At 39.3% G+C, this 26,389-nt stretch overlaps 2 protein-coding genes across 2 annotated transcripts; one reads left to right on the forward strand and one right to left on the reverse strand.

Moving 5' to 3' along the window:
* Positions 1–76: 76 nt before the first annotated feature.
* On the reverse strand, positions 77–15,866 carry si:ch211-235m3.5 (BICD family-like cargo adapter 1). Its single transcript, XM_061681723.1, has 9 exons — positions 15,545–15,866; positions 14,272–14,487; positions 8,127–8,246; positions 7,484–7,630; positions 6,650–6,820; positions 4,885–5,043; positions 3,145–3,257; positions 2,236–2,356; positions 77–1,092 (listed from the first exon to the last, which is right to left on the reverse strand). The coding sequence occupies exons 1-9, from the start codon at positions 15,788–15,790 to the stop codon at positions 883–885; spliced, it is 1,503 nt and encodes a 500-aa protein (XP_061537707.1). The 5' UTR covers positions 15,791–15,866; the 3' UTR covers positions 77–882.
* Positions 15,867–18,902: 3,036 nt separating this feature from the next.
* Positions 18,903–26,229, forward strand: im:7138535 (uncharacterized protein LOC797998 homolog). The gene is made up of 8 exons (XM_061681724.1): positions 18,903–19,028; positions 19,196–19,302; positions 21,594–21,719; positions 23,993–24,231; positions 24,318–24,398; positions 24,505–24,621; positions 25,660–25,806; positions 25,891–26,229. Exons 1-8 carry the CDS (start codon positions 18,985–18,987, stop codon positions 26,041–26,043), a joined length of 1,014 nt encoding a protein of 337 aa, XP_061537708.1. The 5' UTR covers positions 18,903–18,984; the 3' UTR covers positions 26,044–26,229.
* Positions 26,230–26,389: the final 160 nt, after the last annotated feature.

Consider the following 26,389-nt stretch of genomic DNA (forward strand, 5'->3'; position numbering starts at 1 on the left):
GGAATGCTGAGCTAATACATAATTAGAGAGGCAGTGCGCAGGATAGTGGATGACATCAGCGCAATCTGACAGGATACTTAGTGAGAACTTTAATAAGTGTTATTATCATTATCATATAATTCTTATCAATTCTTATTATTACTATTACAGAAAGAGAAGAACAGTTTCCACAAGACACCAACAAGAAGCTTACTCTCCTGTCATGATGACCAAATACACCAAGAGGTTTATAACACGTACTGTATTATGAAAATTAGATACATTCGAAAGTGTAGTCACGTTTTCAAGTAAACAATGCCGTGAAGGAACATGGAATGGTTATTGGTAAACAAAAATATTGGCATGGCGAATGCATTACATATCTTTACAAAAACCCAAATAAAAATGGTGCAAAAGTAAGAGCTTTCTTATTATACTCTGGAATTCTTCGAGAATCTCTCACATTTGCCTCTTTTGGCAAACTAAGAGGATAAGACAATGTAACTTGCACATCTAACTTTGTCAGTAAAAAAATAATTACCGTACAAATGCATTGCTCAGTCCTTTTTCCCTGGCCCTCCTTTTTTTTTTTTTCAAATTCATAACAGAAAAACCTCAGCTGCCTCTGTGACATAAACCATACAAAGTCTCAACACAAAGACATTTACAAAATCATAGATATTTCAAAAACAATGACCAATATTTACAATCTTAAGCATGAACCCCAAGGAGAAAATGCAAACTTGCTCCAGGGTCGGTCACAGTATAGGATGATTTACTTTAAAGTGCGCTCTGTTGTTCATTCGAACACAAGCGTCTTTATGGCTGCTTTTCACCAAACATCCATCATCTTCTACTGGTTCTGACGAGCAGCCAGGAGGTAGCGGGAAGCCCCACAATTTGTTATTGGCTATACGATGCCCCTTTGCCTCGTCTTAACCAGTCTCGCCACGGGGACTGGAGCTTGTCCTGATTGGGGTCTCCACTCCAAGGGAAAGCGGTCCTGTTGGACTTGCGGAAGAATGATATTCCTTGCGAGGTGATCTTCTTTTGAGGCTCCTCCGACTGCTGCTGCGACCTCAGCTGTTGGTTGATAACGATCTGGATGTCGTCCTGACGAAGAGCGCAAAATAATTGCCAATGAGAAGATTACCAATGACGCATTATGTTGTTTTATAAAGAAAAAAAAAAACATGTAACATGCACAAAGGGAAAAACTATTTAACTGTGGTATGGATCAGAGAAAATTTTAAAAGAATTTGTGCCCATTTTAGTTAAACTTGCAAGTAAGTTTTCATCACTGTCCTGAATTTCTCAATAATAATTGCACAAATGTTAAAACATCTATCGCTGGTCATTACATTCACTGCCACTTTAGAAGTCAAATATCCAAGTTAACTGGGAGGGCTGGCAGTGAATGGGTTTTTAAAGCATTGAAGCAAAGATGTTTTCTAATAGCCATTAGAGAGCCAATTTTTCATCTAAAATCCTGAGGAAAACATCCATCTTAAACATTCCTGACATTATATATGAATGAATTATTTCTTATCATGCAATGGTATTTAATACTATGATTTCCAATTAGAGCAGACAGGACAAAGCTGAACGCTCAAAACAAAGATGTAGCTAAGTTATGATATTGGTTGAAACTTGCATGAGAATTGTTAAAGAAGTGGGATGACAGACAAGGGCCACATACATTTCTATAAACCCCAAGTTTATGATAAGTTTGACTCGTTTCTCAACATGAGCTCTGCTCACAGACCAGCAAAAGGACTGAGAAAATTGTAATATGAATGCTGGACCAGTAGATGGCAATGTAAAGAAACATTACGTGTGCACACACAAAGTGCTTGTCCTCATGATCCAAAACTGTCTTTTGAATAGCTTTAATCAGCTTTTGTATGGCTTTAGAGTTTGACGAGTGTAAGTCATGTGACTCTGTTGGTCACGGTCGTGGTATAGAATATGTACACTGTATTTGAGAAGTGTTATAAGCACAAACGCTACAACAGTGCGGTGGTCCACCACTACTGTTTTGATTGTGACATTTTCCCAGGTTGAACACTTAACACACATGCATGTCCTGTATTTTCACAGTTGACCGTTTTGAGTAATAATAACTGAATCATTGTCAAAACAATGTATTTGTTTTCAGACTCAAAAACACTATTGTAGTATGACAAATGGTCAACATGAGTTTCTAGTGCATACAGCCCTGAAGAATCAATGTAAGAACAAAAATTAAGAGCTTACCTGCCAGGCTTCCAGTTCCTGTGAAAGCTCCAGTTTACGTTGAATCGCGTCTAATAATTGATTGTTCAGAGACATCATTTCGACTTTACTCCGGACCAACTCGGCCTCCATCAGGTTTTTCCTGGAAAAAAAAAATCAGTATGTGCATACAATATGTACAGAAAGTCATTCACTGTGGAGACGTTTTACTTCAAACTTCTTCAAGAACTAACACTTCTAAACAAATTCCTCAAACAGTGCTGTGGATAGTGCATTGTATTTACTTTGTTTTTGTGGACCACTACTTCCTTAATTTGACATGAGGAATGGGCATTATGCGCTCAATGCTGTATCACAATCTTTTAACATATACGTGCCTGCGGGGGTTTTCTCCTGGTACTCCGGTTTCCTCCCACATTCCTAAAACATGCATGGTAGGTTAACTGAAAACTCTAAATTGTCTGTAGGTGTGAATGTGAGTGCAAAAGGTTGTTTGTTTAAATGTTCCCTGCGATTGACTGGTGAGCCAGTTCAGGGTGTACCCCGCCTCTCGCCCGAAGTTAGCCGCCAGCACACCCTATTGAGGATAAGTGGTTAAGAGAATGGATGGATGGATGAATCTATTGTAAATTATTTAAAATGAGCAGGATAAATGTTATATTGGTTACAGACTTAATGCACATTCTTCATATTCTTAGAGGGTTGTCCAATGAAGATATAACAATGTTGTTTGATTAGGTTTGTGGCATTTCTAAGAACCATGAACAACGGTTAAAAGGCTTGACTGACATTTGCAAGGATAACGAGGCCTTCATTTTGAAAAACCTAATTGAGGACTTTTTAAGGATTTCTAAGGATCTGCGGACACCCAGTATACAGTATAGATATTACTGTTGGTTTAAAGGAGATTGCGCATGAAGGATGACTGACTTGGCAATGGCTTCATCTCGGTCTCTGATGGCCTGTTGGGCGACTTCAGCCTGCTCCTTGACGCTGTGCAGCTTCTGCCTCATTGCAGCATTCTCCTGCTGCAGTTGCAAATTCTGAAAAGGAAAAACAGTTCAGTGCTTTATCTACTCATTTGCTGTAACTTTACTGTAAGAACTATTTTTTATAGCATTGATAACTTGTTGATATCATGTAGCGGTGTGAATCCGCTGAAAAGGGACCTTAAAGGGAGTTAGTAATCTTATTGTCTCATTAGATGTCAACAGTTTTTTTTTGTCTTTTTTTTTTAATCACCATATGTTGTAACTGGCAGCAGAATTGTGCAGTTTGCACTTGTGCCTCACAGGGTTAAAAACTCTACTTGTGATTCATTTGCTCGGAAGAAAAAAGATCCAACTCAGACATCCAGCTTTTATGTAAATACAATTGCACTCTGAGTCTATGACGCAGAGATGGGTTGAATTGAGAGCACACAGATGAGACGTCTCATAAAGATCCGCTTGGGTCACAGCCCTCCCCAGCAGCTTCGTGCCACCTGATCTCTGAAACCATACGCTGTGCTTGAATTCCCACACTGATCACTCGTCCAGACAACAAAGCATGATGCAGCTTCTGGAGCATACAGGAAGAACGAAAAGATCGGATGGCAGCAATGCATTTGTTCGAAACTTTCCCCCAGAAGAGATTATGACGTTTTGGTCTATTTGTATTGTTTCCCAAGCAAACAATAGGTTCGGGCATACAGTACATATTTAGCGACGGGTATGAATTACTGTATGTTCACATTGGATAAACTCACTCACATTCAAGGAAGGCTTAAAAAAAAGCATTTAATGTATCAGCTGTAATGATTAGCCAACATTCGTAAGATGAACAGGACAAAGACATGACCTGTAATGCTGTATTACATAAAACCATAGCACCTTCAGCAACAAAAACGTTGCTATGTCTACGCTTCAATCAGTTTTACAACTGTGGTTTCACCTCTTTCTGCTACTTGTAATGTGCACTCCTCCTTCTGCCTGCAGGGTCTAGGTTGATTATTATTGACCGCAACTTGGGAACATTTACACCAAGCCTCTGTGTTTTTTTTGTTTTGTTTTTTTTTTTCCTTTTAAACTTTCCTCAACTGCAGGTCTACAAATTGACAGACTGACTATCTGCAGTACAGTGGAACCTCTAAGGTGAAAATCATTCTGTTCAGGAACGCTATTTTACCTGCGAATTGTTTCAATTTTGAAGGAAATGTTTCCCATAGAATACAATGAAAATAGAATGAATGCAACATAAATGGTCTAACATTTTTAATAATCATAAAAACAATAATTGTTAATAAATTTCAGAAATAAAAGACTTTATTGACAAAGGCGTAATGTGAAAACGCATTTCATTTATACAAGTTAAGCACTGTAAAACAATCAACCACTCTACCTAACTTGTCTCAGTTCCATTCAAGGTTTTTCATGAGAACGTTTTTCTGTGTTGCTCATGTTTTGTTTGCATTTTGAGGGCTTCAGTTGATTTTCTTTTTCATGGTTCACCACTTGCATCTATTGAAAGTGCCTTCTGCTGAAGTGGTGCTATAAAAATACATGACCTGTGACGTATTAGGACACAGGAGTTTTAAAGGTGTCATTTTCTGTTGAATTCTGGTTTTAGAGATTTTTTTCACTGTACTGTTGCAGTAGATGTAGATAATGGAAAATTTTACGGTTCTGTTACCTGTGTACCGGAGGCCTGCGCCAGCGTTTGGGCCACGGTCTTCAGCTGGTGCAGAATGTCCTTTAGGTTCTCCTCTTGATCTGTATCTTCATAACACGTTACACTCTTCTGGGCCAGTGGCAGCAGTAACTGAAGGATCGAGCCCATTTCTTCTGTTAGCTATATTTAAAAAGAAGAAAAGGTACATCATGTGGACGGTAAGTCTTAAAACATGTACATCTCAATGAATTCGAATATTGTGGGGAAACTTCATTTATTCCAGTAGTTCAATTCAAACCGTGAAACTCACTACCGTGAATGGATTTAGTACACTGTTAACGTAAAAATGAATTAGCCATCTGAAAGTTACTTCCCAATCTGTTTAATCACTCTGTATAATATGACTTTTACTTTTGGAATTGAACTACAGTGATGAAATATTTTTACCATGATATTATCGTTTATTGAGATGCACCTCTATTTTATTATCAATATTTGTTTTTACTCATGACCAAAATTCTATGTCACATGCTCAATCCCTTTGAGGACACTGATGCAAGATGGTGCTGATATACATTTACTTATACTTTTTTTTTTTTAAGTATCTTATGACTTCCTTTCAAATACTTTATAGTAGAAGAGATAACCTTATCATAAATGTTATGATAAGGTGGCAAACATATGTGGCAAGCACATGTGCTGGAGGGTTAAAACAAGGAAACGCTCCAACAATGTGGCTGACAAACAGGAAACCTATTGAATGACTCATAAATGTTGTTAAATTATATTTTCCTGTGGTAAGAGCATGTAGGAGTGATTATGGTTGGTGGGTTTGGCAAGCTCCCTGTGTTCTTCAGTTTTCTTCCACACAAAATAAAAAAAAGAAAACTGTTCTCCCATATACTTGTTGTGTAGGTTGATCAACTCATTTCGTATTACTTGGAAATTCAGTGCCTTCACAACCAGTGTCAAATCGCAAGTGTACTGTACAGTACACAATGTTCTCTCATCACATTCTGTCATCAGGGGACACTGCTACTGTGTTTCACTAGCAGACCAAGGTATAATAGTGGATGAAGTTTAAGAGTCAATGCGATACAATATTTACATTTCGGTCATAAGAATTATGGAGAGTGAAACCAGACCATTGTTAACACTAAATAGCCTCACAAAACACCTCTTTTGGTGAGCGAGCAAGAGCCGCACGGCATCATACTGTACTGAGAGGTGTTTTGAATGTGTTTATTTAGTTATTTAGTTATAAATGCCATTGTTTTGTCTCATAATCATGTTGAGGATCCTAAACACATTTAAGAGTTTTGCATCGTACTTTGGTATACATACAGCTAAACATACTGACAGTCAGATATAAACTGACTGGAGAGAGGCAGACTAATCTAACAAACTCATCGAAATGGGCGTCGCTCCAAAAAACATCAAATGAATGCCGCTGTGACATAAAATGAGCATCATCAATGTGGAGCACAGAACATGAATCACCTGAAAAAAATAAACCTCTCATCATAGCGTAAGAACATCATTAATACTGCGCAGGGAACTCGTTTCCAAGATCTGGCAAGGTTCCAAACTTTAACTCATCTGAGAAACTGTGCATGTACCTCAGTAGCTTTGATTACTTACAGAGAAAAGTGTGCAGGTGAGAAAGGGAGAATTCTATTTGTTTCCATTTTTTTCGAGACTGAATCTACGAAAGTGCAGCGCACTATTAGAAAAAAAACAAAACAATGATATATTACATCTCTATGAGTTCTGTTTGTTTTGGTACCTCTTCTTTACTGACTCCTAAGTCAGCCTTGTCCAGCTGGGAAAGTAGGGATGCATCTCTGAGGCTTTTGGATTCTTGTAGGGAGACCTGTTCTTCGAGCTCTTCCACCTGTGCTTGAAGCTGCTGTGAGCGACCCTGCGCCACCTCCAGCTCCTGTAACGCTTCAGCGAGCTGAAAAAAAACAACACACGTGAGACAAAAGTGACGACACACAAACATATTGCTCAGAAGTATTTTCACCTGAAAAGCAATTATCGTGGGATTATTTTCATATGCAATTACCCTTATAAGGGAGGTTATTCTAACTAGAAACCCAAGTTTCAGACAAATACAATAAATAAATAGCGCAGACCAAACAGGAAAATAGAGGCAGCAGCTACTGTATGATCTGCTTTGGATGTCAGGAAAGCAAAAGTGAAACTGCAAGCTTGTAAACAATAGCAACTACAGCATAACTACTTGAAAGCGCTGATGATTTTTCTTCATGGAAAGAATGTTTTTACTCTTTTCTTGACTGAATTCTTTTAAAACGCAAATTACTAAGATAGATGTGATCCAATTTCTAGACCCGAGGTCATTGGGGCTTTTATTTTTTTTAAACTCATGTACAACACTTCCAGTGAGACGGAAATCCTGACATGCCAGATTCCTACTTTCAGTAAACATGAAAGTTGCAGCAAATGGGACAAACAGATAAGGTAAACTGTAGTAAGTTTATTTTCTTCAATCAGTCAGATTTTTAAACATGTACAGGTGCATGCGTAGCGCGTGTACGTGTGTGTGTGTGTGTGTGTGTGTGTGTGTGTGTGCATGCGGGCGTGTGTGTGTGTCTACCTGGTGGTCGTGCTGCTGGTTGAGCTGGTCGTGCGCAGCCAGACGTGTGCTCAAACTGGCTAAGTTAGCTCTCAACTCAGCATTCTCCTGACAAACGCTCCCCAAACGCTCCTCCAGAGCTTGTTCCCTTTGTGTGAGGCGCAGCACCTGGACACACACCCAAAAACTGAACTTAATCTTCTGTGATATTCCTAAATATGACCAATTTCAGTCATCTTACCACTGAGGACGTCAACGGGAGTTTTCAAAAACTACTGTTGTGATTTTTGTGGCAATGAAAGAAATATGGGTCAAAAAAAGGGAAGAAAACTTAAATTTCTGGAAACTCTTTGGGACATTTCCTCAGCTGGGGAATTGTTGGGGAAAAGTTGGAAACAATCAGTTTTAGTAAGAAAGGGTATTGTAATTTAGGTATTTTCACAAGATTTATAAATGTATTTATTCCCCCATTTGGCTTCATTACCTTAATATTGACAATATCTGTCTTTGTAGGTTGTTTACTTTGACTGTAGAATTGATTTCAATTCTTTTTGCCTTCTCATTGATGCTATATACAGTATATGCTCAAAGAAACTTGATTAAACTGATATTTCATTTCCAGCTAATTTGGATTGCAGTTTGGCTGCACATAATGTTTATTTACCTGCTCTCTCATGGCGCTGATCACCTCCTCATCCTGAGGCCTGTTATGGTTTGTAGTTTTTTTCAGGTCTTGTTTTAGCGTCTGCAGCTCACGAGCCATGACCCTCTCCACTTCCATTGCCTGTAAACAGTAAGCAGTACTTATCGATAATATCATGTCTGTTGTCGTTTTTTGTTCTTTCTTTTAGTGATGTGGAACATAAAGGAGGGGATACAAAAAAACAAGTTTAAAAAAAATTGTCTTCAGATCTAAAATCTCATAGGAGCATGTTTTAACACCTTGACTTATAAATATCTGGTAGATATTTATAAGTCAAGGTACATTGTAGTACTCTACAATGTACCTATCTATCTAGGTGTAGAAGTGAAATGTTAATAGAAATATGTTGTACTATTCCATTGTTTGTGCTCACTTTTATTCTGTTTTGAAATCTGGTGAGAATATTTTGGGTTATTCCTTTCGGAGTCCGGGCCCTTCAACTAGAATATGATATACATAAAAACCAGTTCATTCATATATAAACATACAGTACAGGTATATTTTTTCCCGGCTCATAGCGCTTTGTTTGTATGCTTGCATTCCACAACACAATAGTGGCCTCATGCTGGTTCATTACTTCAAGAAACACATTGCGTTCCCTGAAGTAAGAACAAAGGAACAATACCTCCATGTAAAAAAAAGTGCTTGGTAAATATCTATAAATGGATGAATGAGATGTGATGCGAAAAATAACAAAAACACAAGCCAGAAACGAAAGAGAGAAGAATTATGAGTGTAATCCGTGTAAAAAAAATAATAATAAAAAAACAATAAAAATCTATTTAACACCTTTGTGGTGCTACTAAAGAAGGCCAAAGCCCAAAGAAACCCGTTGGCCTCTCTTCATCACTCCCCTCAAGTCTGGGACTATTCGTTCCCATTACTCAGCAATTTGGAGGATATCTGTCAGGTCCCAATTTGGCCAAATAATAAAAGATGAAATGTGTGCCATGCGCCAGAAGGAGCAGAGGATTTTTTGGTATCATAAGTGACATCATCATACCGATATTCGACAACAATGTGGCGGTCAGTCCGAATGTTGTGCATCAAGTGGGTAAAAGGGGACAGCTTGTGTCTACGTGTCTAAAGTCGTGTAAATAGGACGTGAGGCAGGCGTGAGTATGCGTGTGTAATGAAATATAGCACATAATGAACAAAATCAAAACGTAGCTTGCAGGGACACTATGAGGGAAAGAAGCCTGATTCCTGGAGATGCTGTAATTACCGGCTGGTCTCATCAACACGGACCCCTCTCACAATAGAGGCGGCGACCCGCTGACAATCAGCAGAGACACAAGTGGAGGGAGAACGCTCCATTTGTTAGCAAGACAAAGACTGAGATGATAACCCCTTATATGGCCCCCGAGCCCCAGGCCATCGCGAGTCCACTAGCGAAGCTACAATATATAGCAGATGACGAGCTAAGCTACAGCCAAGTCCCTCGGGAGTGCACAAAAAGGATGGCCTTCCCCCTGGATAATGGCCTGTTTGCTCTTTGGATGCAACATCAAAAAGAGCAAAGGAAAGATTTCTCTCTCTCTCTCTTCAATATATATTTTATTCTGTCTGTGATGCTTGCTTGCAAGGAGATAACTGTACTCCTCTACTGTCCTGACGTTTTTCTCTTTATATAAAAGAAATCCAACGCAAATGATTTGTCTCCAATAACAACTTGTGGAACTGCACTCTGTCTTCGATTGGATGCAAAACCAGATTTCAAGAAGTCACAGTTTTATACAGCCCAGGTGTGTAGACTTATCATGATGATCTTAAAAGCAATACACGTTTTCCATGTGACTCCAGTATTGCTTATCGTAAGGTTCTTTTTATTTTTTTTCCAGTTCAAAATCAAAATTAGATATTTATAGTGCCAAGAAAAGGTATTTTGTATACGTCCTGATTTGACCAAATTTATGACACTTAATGTTTCGGACCATCACTGCAATTTTAATATCTCCAAAAGCCAACCCAAGTTAATATAAACTGCAGTTACTAAATGAATGTTTTATTTATGAAGGGGAAAAAACTCCGAACCTCTCTGAACCAACATGAAAACATGAAACTCTTATTTGAGTTTTTTATTTTTATTTAAGCTTTAACAGTCAGTTTAAGGTCATTCCGTAGCATCTGAATTTGATTTAAGTCCGGACTTTGACTTAGCCACTGCAAAACCTTTTTTTTTTTTTTTTTTTTTTAACCCATTCAGAGGTGGACTTGCTGATATCCTCTATGTTGGGTTGTTGTCCTACTGCATAACCCAATAGCTCTTGAGCTTAAGGTCGTGAAGTTATGGTTGGACATTTGCCCTGCAGGATTTTCCAGTAGAGAGTAAAATTCACTGTTCGATTAATCATAGCAAGTTGTCCAGGTCCTGAAGTAGAAAAGCAGCCCCAGAATATGCCACCACCATGTTTGTCTGCAGGCTTGATGTTCATTTTATTCAAGTGCTGAGTTATTTTTATGCCAGATGTAACAGGTCTCACATCTTCCAAAAAGTTGAACTTTTGTCTCCAAACAATATTACTCAAAAAGTCTTGGTTATCATCAAGATGTTTTTTGGCAAATGTGAAATGAGCCTCTGTATTCCTTTTTATCAGTAGCAGCTATCACCTTTGAACTCTGTGATGGGTGGCATTTTTGACTCCTCCTAGATGAGTTGCCTTTGCACTCATTGATTAATTTTGGTTGGCAGACCAATCCAATCCTGTGAAAGTTCTTCACTGTTCCTTTTGTCTCACCATATGGAGATAATGACTGACTGTTGTTCACTTGAGTCCCAAAGTATTGGAAATCTCTTTGTAACCTATTTCAGACTGACAGATTTAAGTTTTTCTCAATTGTTCTTCAATTTTCAGGCCTGGATATGGACAATGACATTGAACTCGACGGTGAAAAATCTTTGTTTAAACACGGTTAACTCATGATTTAACAAAGGGGGCAATTCATGTTTCACATAGGACACCCACAGAGACTCACAAGGCACAACCATTCACACTCACATTCACACTGTCACTGAGTGGGAACTGAACCCTCAGAAAATAGGTGAGTGAACCACTAAGTTATCAGTGACTGTCCAATATACAGTATCTTGAATTGCAATAAATCTATCTTATCCTCTGGCACTCAAATATTCTGGAACCTAAAAGTGTTACTGAGATAATCAACAGTTCACCTATTCTGTTGTCCTAATAACCTAATTGAACTGTTCATTTGACTTTATTTATGTGCGTGTATGCAGGACTCAACATCAATGATAAGAAAATCTCCTGCCAACTTAATGACGTGTTCTCGAAACTGCTGCATCGTATACTTATATCGTATAATAAAGTTAATAATTTATCAGAGTAATATAAAAAAAATAAACATTCTTGTATGGTTGACCAGCACAGACAGTACAAACTTCAACTGAAACATTATTGCGAGATTAGACCACACCAGTTCTAGTTTAGTGTGCCAATATCAGAGTGTACTGTACTGTGTTGTTACTTCTTTTGCAAAGTCTCTCAAAGCTATTTTAAGTTAAGCAAATGGTTCACACAATGAAAAAAACAACCAAGTGTTTTCATCTTGTCGTTCAAAAATTCTGGGTTATCCGTTTATATGTTCTCTTGATATGTTCGGAACTTTATCAAAAATCGAATTAATAATACATTTCCTGATACAGATAATTTAAACAAACGCTTGCTAAGACAGGTGCATCCGAACATTAACTTACTGAGGCCTTATCATGTTGCCACAGGTAAAATTAACAGAACACTACCAGTGAACAGAGCAACGGATAAACTGTCCCTCACATCTTATTACATACTTCTCAACACTTGAGCGACTATCCAAATAGTCACTGCCGTACTACGTGACACATTATTGTTTTCATACAAACATTTCCTCAACAGTATAGCAAAGCTTTCCTGTTCACATCTGTTTTGCTGCTACCGCTACACAAGCAATACAAATCCAAGTGGTCCACTGAGAACAAAAATCCCCTCTTCCCAAAAAAGTTCAGAAATATGTGTTTAGCAGATTATTTCTCTGTTTTAACAATGCTTCTTGCCAACACATTTTATACTGTTGTGTATAACGGAGTGGCCTGGAAAACAGTTTTGACCTCAACTCGATTGAACACTGGGAAAGCTTTGGCATGCTTTGGTGTTACAGTGACCAACACAACCACGTTGACAATTCCTATTTTTCAGTGGAATGTCATCCCACAACCGCAGGTAACTAGACTGGTGACGAGCATGAGAAGGAGGAGGCGCCAAATTGTTGCGGCTCTGTGTGGTTCTTTCACATGCTATGTCAAATTATCAGTGTCTTGTTTCCTGTTTGTTACTGATAAGACTTAAATCATTGAATCCACTACAGAACATCAAACAATAGTCAACAGACTAAACTGTTTGGCACAGGCAGTAATTGTATTGGTACGAAGCATTGTTAGGGCAGAGAAATCCACTACCAAACACATATTTCCAAACATTTTGTTTTCGGTTGTTAATATTAAATTATTGTTGTGCCCCACTGTACACACAAAACTACTTCAGTATACTTACCAAAGGCCCAGCAGAAGCACCTAACACCAGGTCAGGTAAAAAGATCTCATTAGACATTAGCTTCCAATCCACACTCTCTCTTTTACAACATATCTGAAGGCAAAGAAAACAGTTCCTCTATTTCCTTTGCCATCTCCAGCTTAGGTTTTTATCTAAATTGGCTTTTTCCTGGACTTCAAGGGGCTCTGGTTTCCACAGTAAGCACTCGGATGCAAAGACATCACATTCACAGTCTGCTATTCTGTGGACCTTGACACAGGGGAGGGGAGTGTTGTTTTGGATTCATTTTTAACTTTGCAGGAACTAAATGGCTTCTGCACAAGAAACTTCTCTTTAAACGCAAGTGTGATGCCCAACATCTCTTAATCTAGGGAAATATACTTGAACAATATTATACCTCCTTCTTAGGCTTGTAAAGTCCAATCAGCTTTTTTGTACATGTGGTGATAAGAAGTCCTTAAATACGTCACTGCTTTGATTGTCCTCACAGTAAACACTGCTTCCTTAGCTTCTAACGATTAATGTTTGACTGAGCACCGATGACAATGAATCAGCTGTATACCGCCACAGACATTTTTCCATTAAGTCATATATGATTGCCTAAGATTGTTAAAGACTGACATTGTGTACCAAAACGACCTATATATCCTGATACAGTATAATGAAGTCTTGCAAAACATACATTATGTATACTGTGTATATATACAATTTCAGGTCTGCAATTAAAATATTTATTAATTGTCAGTGAAGTATCATAAGTATTAATAACTTCCTGTATACTCACAAAACAGGTTATAATTTCATCAGTCTTTGTTTATTATTATTATTTTTAGGCTGTTTTTTTTTTTTTTTTTTTGCCCAAGTATGGGGAAAAAAACATGAAACTTTGTGAAGGGGTTTGGAGAGAAACAGATAACATTATGGTTCGGACCCTAATAAAAGAGTAGATTCACCTTGTGAGTTCAGGAATTTAGAGATATTTTCCTTCATTTCTCAGTGAATAATTGATCAATCATGCTTCCAGAATTTAGGCTTATGCAGAAGTTGAGCATCTAGGTGTACAATTTTGGCCCTGATCACAATTATAAATAAGTATTTAAGTTTGGCGGACGATTGCACTATTCTATAATAATTCAACAATGGATACAACTTCTCTGGGTAGCATTATTCTGATCGACAGGACATAGGAAATTGAACAAGAGTCCATTAAAAATTATTTAAAAGCGACCCTAGTGAAGGAAATTTTCTTGAGCGCTCATCCCTATTAAACTGTCTCTGAGATTGAAGTTAAAAAAAAAAGACTTGCTTTACTGTGACAGCACAAAAACTCAAAAACTGAGGCTGTGTGCGTGGCCTTGTGTGTCAGGCTGATACCTGAGAGGTTTATAAAGGACACAGTGTCAATGTGTGGGGAGGACTGGGCCAGTGCTTGTCTTATCTGCGTTACAGCTGGCGTCTGTTGTTACATGATCACCTTGAGGGCCTTTCATAGAGACACGAGTAAATTATTCGCCTGCCCTACTGTATGTGTGGTTGGGGGGGGGGGGAGTCGGACTCACAGCGTTGAGCTTCTCCTTCAGTTGCTGCGTGTTCTCGCTGTATTCCATGTGAGCTCGTGTCTTGTCCCTCTCAGCCTGGCACAGGGCCTGAGTGAGCCGCTGCACTTGAGCACTCAACTCCCTCGCATCCCTCTCCAGGTCGCCCACCTGACTCTCCCACTGCGACTGGCAGCTTTCCAGCTTCAAGCGTAGCACATGATTGCTCTGTTCCAGCTCCTATGTGAGGTGCATGGGGACATGAACACCATGTGAATCATAAACATGTCAACTCACTGCTACATTTAATTGAATGTATTCAAGTACATAATTGGAATGCTTTTTGGAATCATCATTGCCACAATAACACACTAACATCATCACATCACTGCAGTTGAGAGAGTGATTTTGCACTTCAGAAGCTGTCGACACTGCAACAGCACTGGTGTCTGCATGAGAAGTTCTGCAATATTATTCACTCACAGTTTAAAGACACCCCACTAAACTAATATTGAGTCAAATATTTAGTACTTAGCTTGAATTAATCAGCTCCAAAGTTCATTCTTAAGCAAACTTGCCACTTCCACATATGAATTTAAAATATCTTTCACGAGTTCATAAGACAGACAGACAGAAAAACATTGTTGTTGAGGTTGCAATAAAGTGTTCCTCATTTGAATTTAAATAAAAAATGTCCCCTCTCATGTAGCTAAAGAAGGTAACCAACATTGGAAAACACTTCTCATAACCACACTAATAAACACACAACACCTATTGTTGAGAGTTAAAAAAATATATAAAGAATTTTTTTTTTTTTTTTTTTTTTTTAAACAGATGCTCTCTCTATTAGATCGCAAAGATTGGACTGCGGAAATGGATGCGCACCGACCGACTATTTTGGATCCTAAAGGTACATGCAGTGTTGTCTCCCAATGTACAACTGAACATTTAAAACACTCAGTGTACAGTTTACTGCATCTACAATTGTGCCCATATGGCAAAAAAGTATTGTGATTCATCGACTCCGTGAATTCTTTTCAGCAATCTGAAGCCTAAAGAATATTCCATTAAGAAATATTTTAAAGTTATTTCTTTATTTTTTGTAGCGTTTTAAATCAATTGGCGTACCTTCGACATCTTTGATACCAGTCGAGGGGGATAAATCAGTGGAGAATCCATTGACGTAACACGTGACACTGACGCTTTTTCCATACACAAATAGAAAGCTTGTGAGAGGGCACGTTAAGCGCTCCAAAAACAAAAACAAAAAAGACAAAGCTCTTCGAAAAAGTCTTACCTCCAGCTTATCTGCGTACTTCTCATGGAGTTTGCCGCTCTGCTCTTGGAGTTGACGGTTTTCCAGCAGCAACGCGTTCCCCAGCTGGGCAGCCAAAATAACCTCTTCCTCCTTTTGTTTCAAAGCGGCCACCAGTTGACCGGAGTCTTGGTAATCGACTATTTCCTCTTCTCCGTAGTCGATGAAAAAGTCTTCCTCCAGGCCCATTTGCTTGACCGAGAAGCCCCACTCGTATGACCGATCCATGACTCCTTATCGCTTGCTCCAAAGTGGTGGAATTGAACGCAGCACGCGAAAGACACTCACAATGTGTGCACCGTGACACCTGACCCTGGTGTACACGGGGTGGGGGGGGGGGGGGGGCGCGATTGTCATCTGCAGCTGACTTTTGTGCCCAGGGCGTCGGCTTGTATCACCTGGCAACGCTTAGCGTCCTTTCGCAGCTCCACAATACAATTATTAAATCAACTAAAGATAATACAGCTCAAGTTTCAATCACTCTAATCATGCAACCGTTGAACAATCTGCTGTTGTGGTTCACTTTCATCCAACTGGGCTGTTTCTATTGTGCACCTCGTGTAATAATGTTAATAATAATAATAATACTCAACTGGGATTGGGCCTCCAATTCACTTGACCCTCAGTAACATTATAGAAAATGGAGGGGAGGATAGTATATATGCACGCCAGTCGAGAGGTTTCTGGTCAGGCCCTCCTGTGTGTGCCCTGACCAGTGACCAGTTCATGAGGACAGATGGTATAGAAAATTGTGGATGGATGGATGGATGATGGAAGAGGGAGAACCACCTTTGAATTTGAAATGTGTCCTCTGCATTTAACCCATCACAGTTGTGAACACAGCAAACACACACTGGCGCAGGGGGCATAGCAGTTCAGGGTAACGGTGTGTTGCTCAAGGACACCACAGCTGTGGGACCAGAAGATGATGGGGGGCGGATGCTTCATTGCCGCATCCTCTCCAGTTCCCACTGTCCTCACTTGCCAAATCTGGTGGGATTTTTTTTGGTCTACATTCTTTTGCCGTTCGATGACTTGAACCAGGATTCCCACAATGGCAGGCAGCATTCTTAACCGCATGGCTACGGCTATATAATGGTATAGCTCGAGTAGCTATAATGTTAGAAACACATATGCTTGATGCACCTTCAAAATTAATGTACCTCACAATGATACAGTTACAGTATATATGAGAGACAGTTTCAATTATGAATGAGCTTTATTGTCATTATACTGTACTTGGAGAAAACATTCCTTGCAATTAAAACCATAAAGGAATAACACAGCATAATAAGAAAAGCAATTAAAAAGTGTTGACACGAAAAACGAAAGATACAAAATGCAGCATTTTACTCTATTCTGCATACAAAGCAAGATAAGTATAAATCACAAACATCCACATTTCAAGTTAGTAAATTGCAATAAATGTGGCTTATTTCCATACCCAACAAATAGTCACAAAGCCTTTCCCCGCATGATCAAGGCTGCCAAGCAGAGGAGAGCGTGCTTGCATTGTTAGGCTTGCTGCTCAGGGTCAGAGGTCGGCCCCCAGAGCATTTTATTGAGACGGGGGCAATGTCAGGGGAATAAAAGACAGCGCATCCTGACGCATGGCACAGCTTTGTTGTCCCTGGGACCAAAGCTTCAGCACATATGGCAGTAAGGTCCAAACAGAAAGCTGGCAAACACACACACTGTATAGTGCAACAAGCCTCCTTATGCTGTCATTGTCTAAGTTGCGTTTGATGTGTATTTCCTGTATGTTTCCTGGTGGAGAGCATCTACCCATCCATTTTCTATAGTGGTAGTCCTCATTAGGGTCACGGAAGAGCTGGAGGCTATCCCCAATTGACTCTGAGTGAAAGGTGGAGTAAGGCAGACACAATGGCTACCTTCCAGAATCCCAATCATGTTAAATGACAGATTCAAGTGTTATCTTTTTTTTCTCTCTATGATACTACTTGGAGAAAACCCACACAAGCTCAGGGAGAACAAGCAAACTCCACAGAGGTCAGAACAGTGAGTGGCAAATGTGGTAACAACTCTTCCGCCCACTTCCCGTGCCCGAGCCCATCTGAGATAAGCTGACGCAAAGTGGAAACGTGTGCTTAAGTCTGACAAGTCCACATTTTAAATTGTGTTTGAAAATCATGGATGTAGTGTCCTCTGGGCCAAAGACGAAAAGGACCATCTTGATTGTTATCAGCGCAAAGTTCAAAACCCAGCATCTGTAATGGGATGGTGGTGTGTTAGTGCCCAAGGCATGTGTAACTTGCTCATCTGTGAAGGCACCATTAAGGTTGAAAGGTACATACAATGTTTTGGAGCAACATATGCTGCCATCCAAGCAATGTGTTTTTCAGGGACGCCCTTGCTTATTTCAGCAAAACAATGCTAAGCCACATTCTGCATTTGTTACAACAGTGTGGCTTTGTACTAAAAGAGTGCCAGTACTAGACTTTATCAATTTTTCAGTTTGAACATTATGTTGTCTTTGTAGTGTATTTAATTGAGTATAGGTTGAAAATGATTTGCAAATCACAGTATTCTCTTTTGATTTATGTTTTACACAATGTCCCAACTTCATTGGATTTGGAGTTTTATGTAAGTTGAATGATGTTGGGCAAGTTTGATTTGTATTATCATTTCATGGTCCTAGAACATGTTTCATAGTGAAAAGTGTTTCCCTCAAAAAAAAAAAAAAAAAAAAAAAAATGTTAAAGAGGCATACAAGCATAAAAATGCAACTAACTCTTCAATAAAACATAATTCACAAGAAAAAAATGGAACTATCCGAAATACTACATATTTCCTGTATATTCAGCAACATAAACAGTTACCTTTTAATTTACTACTGACACAAACAGACAAACCTTTCCTTTTAAGATCCGAAGAGACATCTAGTGGAACAAGAAATACGTTCCCCTTTCTGTTAATCACTACAAGATTATTATTAATCATTACCTATATATATATATATATATATATATATATATATATATATATATATATATATATATATATATGCATGCATACATTCATGTGTTTATTATGTATAAAATAAAATGAATGAAAAAATAATTATGTACTGTAGTTAGCGCAGCGGCGTAAGGGATTTTAGTTTCATATTTATAGTTTTACAGTTTTTCCATACATATATTTACTGTAATTATGAATACGATTATACAACTGCGTGAAGTACTGAGTGGTACTGTAGTTCGAGTTACGTATAAATTCGGGTTACGTCGCCGTCGGAGGAACGTAACTCCAATTGCTGTCTGTTCACTCTCCGGGCAGCAGGTGGCAGCCAACTTGCTGTTCATTTCCTTAAAAATCAGGAAGTTGTGCACGTAAACACTAGAACGTGCATGGACGCTGAGTTCAATTTAATTTTCAATTTGTAACAAACGTGCTAAGTAGAAATGGAGAGGAGTGCCGGGATCATTTCTCTAATTAAGGCATTGGGGTAAGTAATATTTAACTGCATGTGACGTGTGTTTTCTGAGCAGTCACTTCCCCTTCACGTTTAACCCTAAGGCGCAACATTAGCTTGATTTAAATGTGTTTCGTGTTGTAAAGATCATCTACTGGACGACATTTTAACTTGTTTTACTCTCATTATTGACTGTATAGGTACCAGGGTGGTTGCTGCTTGTCGAGGTGTACATGTGATGAACTTCCATGTCCACTGTTAAACTGGCTTGCGTCCCAGCTGAAGTGTCTGTGTCCCGAGCTTCGCGGTATGAAAGTAAAATACAGTGAAACGTAACTTCTACCCACTCTTTAATGTACTGCAGTGTTTCGCAAACGTTTTACTCCAGGTATCGTCTCAAAAAATACTTAGCTCTCCTCCAAGTACCGCCATAATGACAAAAACTAAAATACAGTAGTGTACTATGCCGAAGTGTTTATTTAAAAAAAAAAAAAAAAAAAAAAAAGAGGCAGAAGTTTAATTCCTACAATGTATATTTAATAGTATTGGAAGCCAATGCAACATGATACACTGTTTGACCCTGACCATTAACCCTGTACTTAATTAACTACCGGGGAAGGCGGGGGGGAACTGTACTCAAATAATGATTCAATTCAAATGTATTCCACATAAAAGATGAATAAAACCTACCCAAATACATGTTTGAAAACAAACAGTTCTAAAAGATTAAATGGAATGTATTCGACTTAAAAGTTAAATATAACTGAACTATACTTACGCATGGCATAGCTTTGTTGTCCCTCGGGTCAAAAGCGTCAGCACATGTGGCAGTAAGGTCCCAACAAAAAGCTGGCAAACACACACACTGTATAGTGCAACAAGCCTCCTTATGCTGTCATTGTCTAAGTTGCGTCTAATGTGTATTTCCTGCATGTTTCCTGGTGGAGAGCATCTACCCATCCATGTTCTATAGTGGTAGTCCTCATTAGAGTCACGGAAGAGCTGGAGCCTATTCCCAATTGACTCTGAGTGAAAGGTGGAGTAAGGCAGACACAATGGCTACCTTCCAGAATCCCAATCATGTTAAATGACAGATTCAAGTATTATCTTTTTTTCTCTCCATGATACTACTTGGGGGACGGTGGCCGACTGGTTAGAGCGTCAGCCTCACAGTTCTGAGGACCCGGGTTCAATCCCCGGCCCCGCCTGTGTGGAGTTTGTATGTTCTCCCCGTGCCTGCGTGGGTTTTCTCCGGGCACTCCGGTTTCCTCCCACATCCCAAAAACATGCATGAATTGGAGACTCTAAATTGCCCGTAGGCATGACTGTGAGTGCGAATGGTTTGTTCCTATGTGCCCTGCGATTGGCTGGCAACCAGTTTAGGGTGTACCCCGCCTCCTGCCCGATGACAGCTGGGATAGGCTCCAGCACGCCCGCGACCCTAGTGAGGAGAAGCGGCTCAGAAAATGGATGGATGGATGGATGGATACTACTTGGAGAAAACCCACACAAGCTCAGGGAGAACAAGCAAACTATACTTAACAAATGTATGGTACTGGATAGTATATATATATATATATATATATATAAAAGCCACTGTAACATTGTGCACAGCTCAAACATTTAATTCAGTGATTATTTAGCATAACACTAGAGGGAGCCCACAGACTACTAGTGGCAAAACTAATGGTACTCATACCATACTTTGAGAACCGTACTGTAATGAGTAACAGTTAAAGAACACATGCATTGCAGTCATTTAAACGTCATGAAGCTGTGGTGCTAATCATTGATCATGACATCTTGTTTTTATCTTGAAATAGTACATTATGGCCTTGGGGTTCGCACATCTGCCCCAGAGTTGAAGGATCCTGGGTTCGAATCTCGGCTCAGGTCCTTTTGCTTCTGTGGGATTTCAATGGGTACTCAGTCTTTCTTCTTCTTTCCAAAAGTTTGCTTCATCAAAGACTTACTTCCACGACACGGTGAACGACTAGTTAGCACATATGCCTCGCATTTCTGAGGACCCGGGTTAAAATCCAGCCCCACCTTTGTGGAGTTTGCATGTTCTACCTGTGCCTGCATGAAATTTCTCCGGTTTTCTCGCACATCCCAAAAACATGCATGGTAGGTTAATTGAAAAATAAATTGTCCGTAGGTGTGAATGTGAGTGCGACTGTTTTTTTTTGTTTATATGTGCCCGGCGATTGGCTGGTGACCAGTTCAGGGTGTTTGCTGCCTCTCGCCCAGAGTCAGCTGGAATAGGCTCCAGCACACCCGTGACCCTCGTGAGGATAATCAGTATTGAAAATGGATGGATGGAAAACTTTTTTTCCTTAGGTGTGAGTTTGAATGGTTGTTTGTCTATATGTGCCCTGCAATTGACTGGCAATCAATGCGGTGTGTACCGCCTCTCACCCGAAGTCAGCTGGGATAGTCTCCAGGTGACCCGGGACCCTAATGAGGACAAGCTGAATTAAAACAGGATGGACAAGTAGTAAATGATTGCCATATTAGTGCAAGTGCTCCCTTCGTGTACTTCAAAATTTTGATTGTCAACTCCAAAATGTGCTCAGTAATGTTATTTTCTTTCTGCAGACTCAGGTGAGACAGGTGCTGTCTTCCTAGTGAGAGAGCTGAGAAACATCTTGTCCGACTTACAGTCTCCCCTCACTGGGCTTACCTCAGAGATGCTTGAGCCTTCTGTCCTCTACAAAATTACTGGTAAGAACAAATAAGGGGGTTTTATGTGTAAGGTAAAAGCAGCTGTTCGCAATTTGCATGTCAAAGACAGCCTTCTTTGAGGTGCTTCCTGTTCCCTCAATAATATAAGTATGCATTGTTATAATTATTACATCGATGTAAACGTCACGCCATTGCTCAAAATGGAGGTCTGTCATCAATTTAGCACAGTGGTTGGGATTATTTTTACACTTTTTAAAAATAACAGCTTGGTTAAAAACAAGTTGCAAGTAGTTCAAAACAAGATTCCTGTCGTATACGAGCTCTGGTTCGAAGCCGCCATATTTACGTGCGTGAACGATGACGGCACCGAGCGTTTACATCAAGCGAGAGCACCATTCTGATTCGGTTTACATTGACAAAAATGGAATATTCCACCCCTGTGAAACCGAATGAAATTCCATTCGGATTTGGCCTGTTTATTCCGATTGAGGTGTTTATATGTAGCATTTTCATTCGATTTGGGCTTCTAAATTGATAATAATCGGAAAAGAAGGCTCCATGTAAACCCTCTATAGTTGTTTATAGCTACAGTGCCATCAAAAAGTATTAGCCCGCTTCTGAAATTCTTATATTTTTGCATAGTTTCCCCACTTTAATGTTTGAGATCATCAAACAAATGTAAATATCAGACAAATATAACTCAAGTGAACTTAAAATGCTGTTTTAAAATGTGGATTTCATTTATTAAGGAAAAATAACTTTCAAAGTTACCTGGCTCTGTGTGAAAAGTAATTACCCTCTTGTTAAGTCATGAATTAATTGTGACTAATTACAATTTTTTGTTTATTTTCACCGGTCACAACCAAGCCTGATTACCTCCAGACATGTTCAATCAAGAAATCACTTAAACAGCATCAGTCCTGACAAAATCAAGTTAGACAAAAGATTTTAAAAAGCTGCAACAAAAGGACACGATCCAAAGAAGTTCCAGAAGAATCGAGAAATAAAGTAATGGATATCTATCAGTCTGGAAAGGGTTACAAAAGCCATTTCTAAAGTTTTAGGATTCCAACAAACTATAGGGAGAGCCCTTATCCTCACATGGAGAAAACATGGAACAGTGGTGAACCTTCCCGGAGTGGCTGGCCTACATTGCCTAGGCCTAGATTGCCCCAAGAGCACAGCAGTGACTCATCCAGGAGGTTACAAAGGAACTCAGGACAGCTTCTAAAGAATTGCAGGGCTCCCTTGCCTAAGTTAAGGTCAGTTTTCATGACAATAAGAAAGAGACTGGGCAAAAATGGCATCCATGGCAGAGTTCTAAGGCAAAAACTACTGAAGTGCACTGGGGTTCTGCAGCAGGATAACAATCCAAAACACACCAGCAACTCAACTTCTGAATGGTTTAAAAAAGGAAAAAAAAAAAAAAGGTTTTCGAGTGGCCAAGTCTAAGTCCAGACTTGAATGTGATTAAAATGCAGAGCCATAACCTTAAAAAGGCTGTTCATGCTCAAAAACCCTAAATTTCTGCTGAATTCAAACTATTCAATAAGGAAGGAACTTAAACATCTAAAAATATAAGAATTAGAGAGTCAATACTTTTTCATGGCAATGTATATGGTATATTAAAAAAAACAAAAAATCTGCTTGGTAATAAAGCAGTCAATTACTTTTTTTTCCCCCAGGATTTAGAGGTGGCCAGTGATCCTTTAGACTGCTAGAATAGATCCACGCCTGCATTGAGCAACAGCGCAGATCGCCACATTTAGAAGTAAACAGGAGCATTCTGTGCTAAACTCACTTTGGCGTCACATGTTATGGAAAGATGTGTGATTGGTTGAAAACAAGGAAGTGAGTGATGAGAATGAACTACTTTTTTTCTCCTGCCTTGCCATCCAGTCGAGAAAGTAAGTACTGTAGTACAATGCCGGCAAACGAAATGTTCATTTTAGTCTATGCTACGGGCCGCTAAAAAGTGGATGGCCGTAGTTTGCGTAGCTCTGATTGAAACCATGCAAACTTTTTTGACCATGCCTTCTAAAAGAATTGGAATCAAAAATCGTTTAGAACCGGAATTGGAACAAGGAACTGGAATTGGACTCAATCAAAGTCAATGCCCAACCGTACTCTCCACTCAATGTGGATTCTGAAAAATTATATTCGCGAACAAAGTGCCAGGAAAATGTGTAAAGGTTTCGGTCTTGGAAATTAAGTGAAAGATTTTGGAAAAGTTGTGGAAAACTATTCCCAAAAAGTGGGAACCCTGCTTACTTTTGTCAGAAACTTCTAAAATGTTGCTTGAAATCCTGCAGAGTTCCTTGTGTCAGAATTGCAAGCAGCGCACATAATCAAGCATAAAGAGCTGGATTCTAAGGACAAACCCGCTGGAGAAGAAACCGCAAAAGAGCAGAGAGTGGAGGAAATAACAGCGTTTTGTCAGCAACACGAAGGCAATAACCGAAGGACGGCTGAGATGCAGGCGGAGTGGGTACTACTGCTTCACGCCCTTAACATGGATACATCCTGTCAATATTCTGATGTGCTGCATGAGGTGAGCTGGTTTACAGAGGACAGGTTTGATGTGAGCCATTACAGAGTGCAAAGATATGTAATAAGTTACTGTATATTACAATGCAGGTGGAGTCGAGGATTGCGCTTCTTCCTGGTGAAGCCATGACAAAGCCTCTTCTGCATGCCAGCCTCAGTACAGAGCAGTGGGTATGGCGTCTGTGCATTCTGCAGTTTATTCCACTTGACTCCACTAACTTTTTCTCTCCAATGTAACATTTTGTTTTAAATTGAATTTAATCTCTGTGTTCCTTAGATGCAGCTGCAAAACATAAATCGAGTTCTGTCCGACGACTATTTCTGTCGACAGCAAATGATGATCAAACGCTTTCAGGTTTCACTTCAGTCATTTGCGTGGGGAGAAAAACAAAAGGCAAGAATGTTTAAGAATTATTAAAAAAAGACAGTGGTACATCGACTTTTGAGTTTTTGTAGATGTGAGCTGTCACACAGCAATTTTTTTGTCTTCAATTGTGAGCAAAAATTTGAATTGCCATTTCCCAACAAGCAGCAGTTTGGGAGATAGTAAACAATTCTTTGGGGGGCCAAATAATTGTTTCTTTGGTGCCCCAACTGGGCCAAGTGCAAGCCCAGTTGAAATTTACTGTTAAACTCAACAAAAAAAAACCCAATGAGAATTACACATATGTAGCATTGTAGTAGTTTATATTTGAACACAAGCTGTACATGACAAACAGACAGCTTGTACAACAATAGGCACAGGCATATATTCTTTATCCTCTGCGAAAAAGGACCAATGTTATTGCACCTTAGTCGCGACAGTCTTCTGCATTTCATCATCGAATCTCTGTATAGCCATGTAGGTCTCACTGTACATTGTGGATCTCTTTAATCTTGCTTCAGAATATCCGTGATAATACAAGCCACTTATAGAGTTCATCTTTTTATATATATATATATATATATATATATCATTCCACCAGTATTTGTTCATACATTTTCTGGAACACTTTTTTTGTGTTTTGCATTTTTGTAGACTTTGCTGGGACAACATCGTGTTAAAATGTTCAGCACGTCTGCCTCAGAGTTCTGAGGTTCTCGAATCAAATCTCGGTGGACTTTGCTTGTTTTCTCCTTGATTGCGTGGGTGGTCCGGCTTCGTCTCACATCCCCAAAACTTGCATGTTTGGTTCATTGAAGACTAAAATGTTCATAGGTGTCAATGTGAGTATGAATAGTTGTCGGTCTTTGTGCCCTGCAATTGGCTGGCGACCAGTCCAGGGTGTACACTACCACCAGCTCTAGTTTACCTGCGACCCTAATTATCACTACAGAAAATGTTCAGACAGCTTACCCCTGAGACACTCCAAAAGAGCCAATACCTGTGTGAATGACAATGAATCTGATTTAATCATTCTATCAGATGATGTAGAACTTTTTTTATATACAGGAGCGTAGTGAAGCAATTGCCTCAGTCCCTCCCCTTGCATCCATCGCAGTTTCATCCAGAGTGTCTCTCCCACTTCTACTGGCTACCAGAGAGGATCAGTCCTGCATTGAGCCCATCAAAGCTGGCACCAGTACAGAGGTGTACAAGGTAAAACAGGGAAACACCTTGAAGTCTGTGTTTTAAGTGCCAAAAAAACTTTATAGACAGATGTTTTTTTTCTCTGGTAACTAGAAAATGATGGGACATGTGCCAGACAGAGGAGGACGACCAGGGGAAATGGAGGCACCAATGCCTGTCTGGTCAGACCGAAGATCTGGACAGGGAGCTGGATGCCATAAGTGGCATAAAAATCCAAATAAAAAGAGGAAGGGAAAAAGGGATTAGGATGCACCCCTCTTTAGCTTGACTTACATTTTTTTTCCAGGGAAAAAAAAGAATTATAATTTAGAATTAATTCTAAACACATCTTGTACTGTATTGTATATTAAAAAAAGAGGAGATAATTGATTGATTTTGTATTTAATCTATTTTCACACTCACAGATAAGTTTATAAAACTTGAATCAAAATTGTGGCGTCTTTGTGTCATTGATTAACAGTTACCATATTTACAAATATGCTTTCTCAATAGGTTTAAATAAGTCACATTAAACAAATAGATAAATTACATAGCCAAACTAATAATGAAAAAAATAGTTGACGAAAGTACGTTTATCTAACATACCGGAAGT

The sequence above is a fragment of the Phycodurus eques genome, chromosome 7 (genome assembly GCF_024500275.1).
Source record: "Phycodurus eques isolate BA_2022a chromosome 7, UOR_Pequ_1.1, whole genome shotgun sequence".
Lineage (NCBI taxonomy): Eukaryota > Metazoa > Chordata > Actinopteri > Syngnathiformes > Syngnathidae > Phycodurus > Phycodurus eques.

Coding starts and splice junctions, on each gene's coding strand:
- si:ch211-235m3.5 (XM_061681723.1), bottom strand. CDS start 15,790: ATGGATCGGTCATACGAGTGGGGCTTCTCGGTCAAGCAAATGGGCCTG. Junction 8,247..14,271: donor TGAAGGAGAAGCTCAACGCT/GTGAGTCCGACT, acceptor TACTGTTTACAG/GCAATGGAAGTGGAGAGGGT. Junction 3,258..4,884: donor CGCAGGCCTCCGGTACACAG/GTAACAGAACCG, acceptor TTTCCTTTTCAG/AATTTGCAACTGCAGCAGGA.
- im:7138535 (XM_061681724.1), top strand. CDS start 18,985: ATGGAGAGGAGTGCCGGGATCATTTCTCTAATTAAGGCATTGGG. Junction 19,029..19,195: donor TCTCTAATTAAGGCATTGGG/GTAAGTAATATT, acceptor TTGACTGTATAG/GTACCAGGGTGGTTGCTGCT. Junction 19,303..21,593: donor TCTGTGTCCCGAGCTTCGCG/GTATGAAAGTAA, acceptor TTCTTTCTGCAG/ACTCAGGTGAGACAGGTGCT.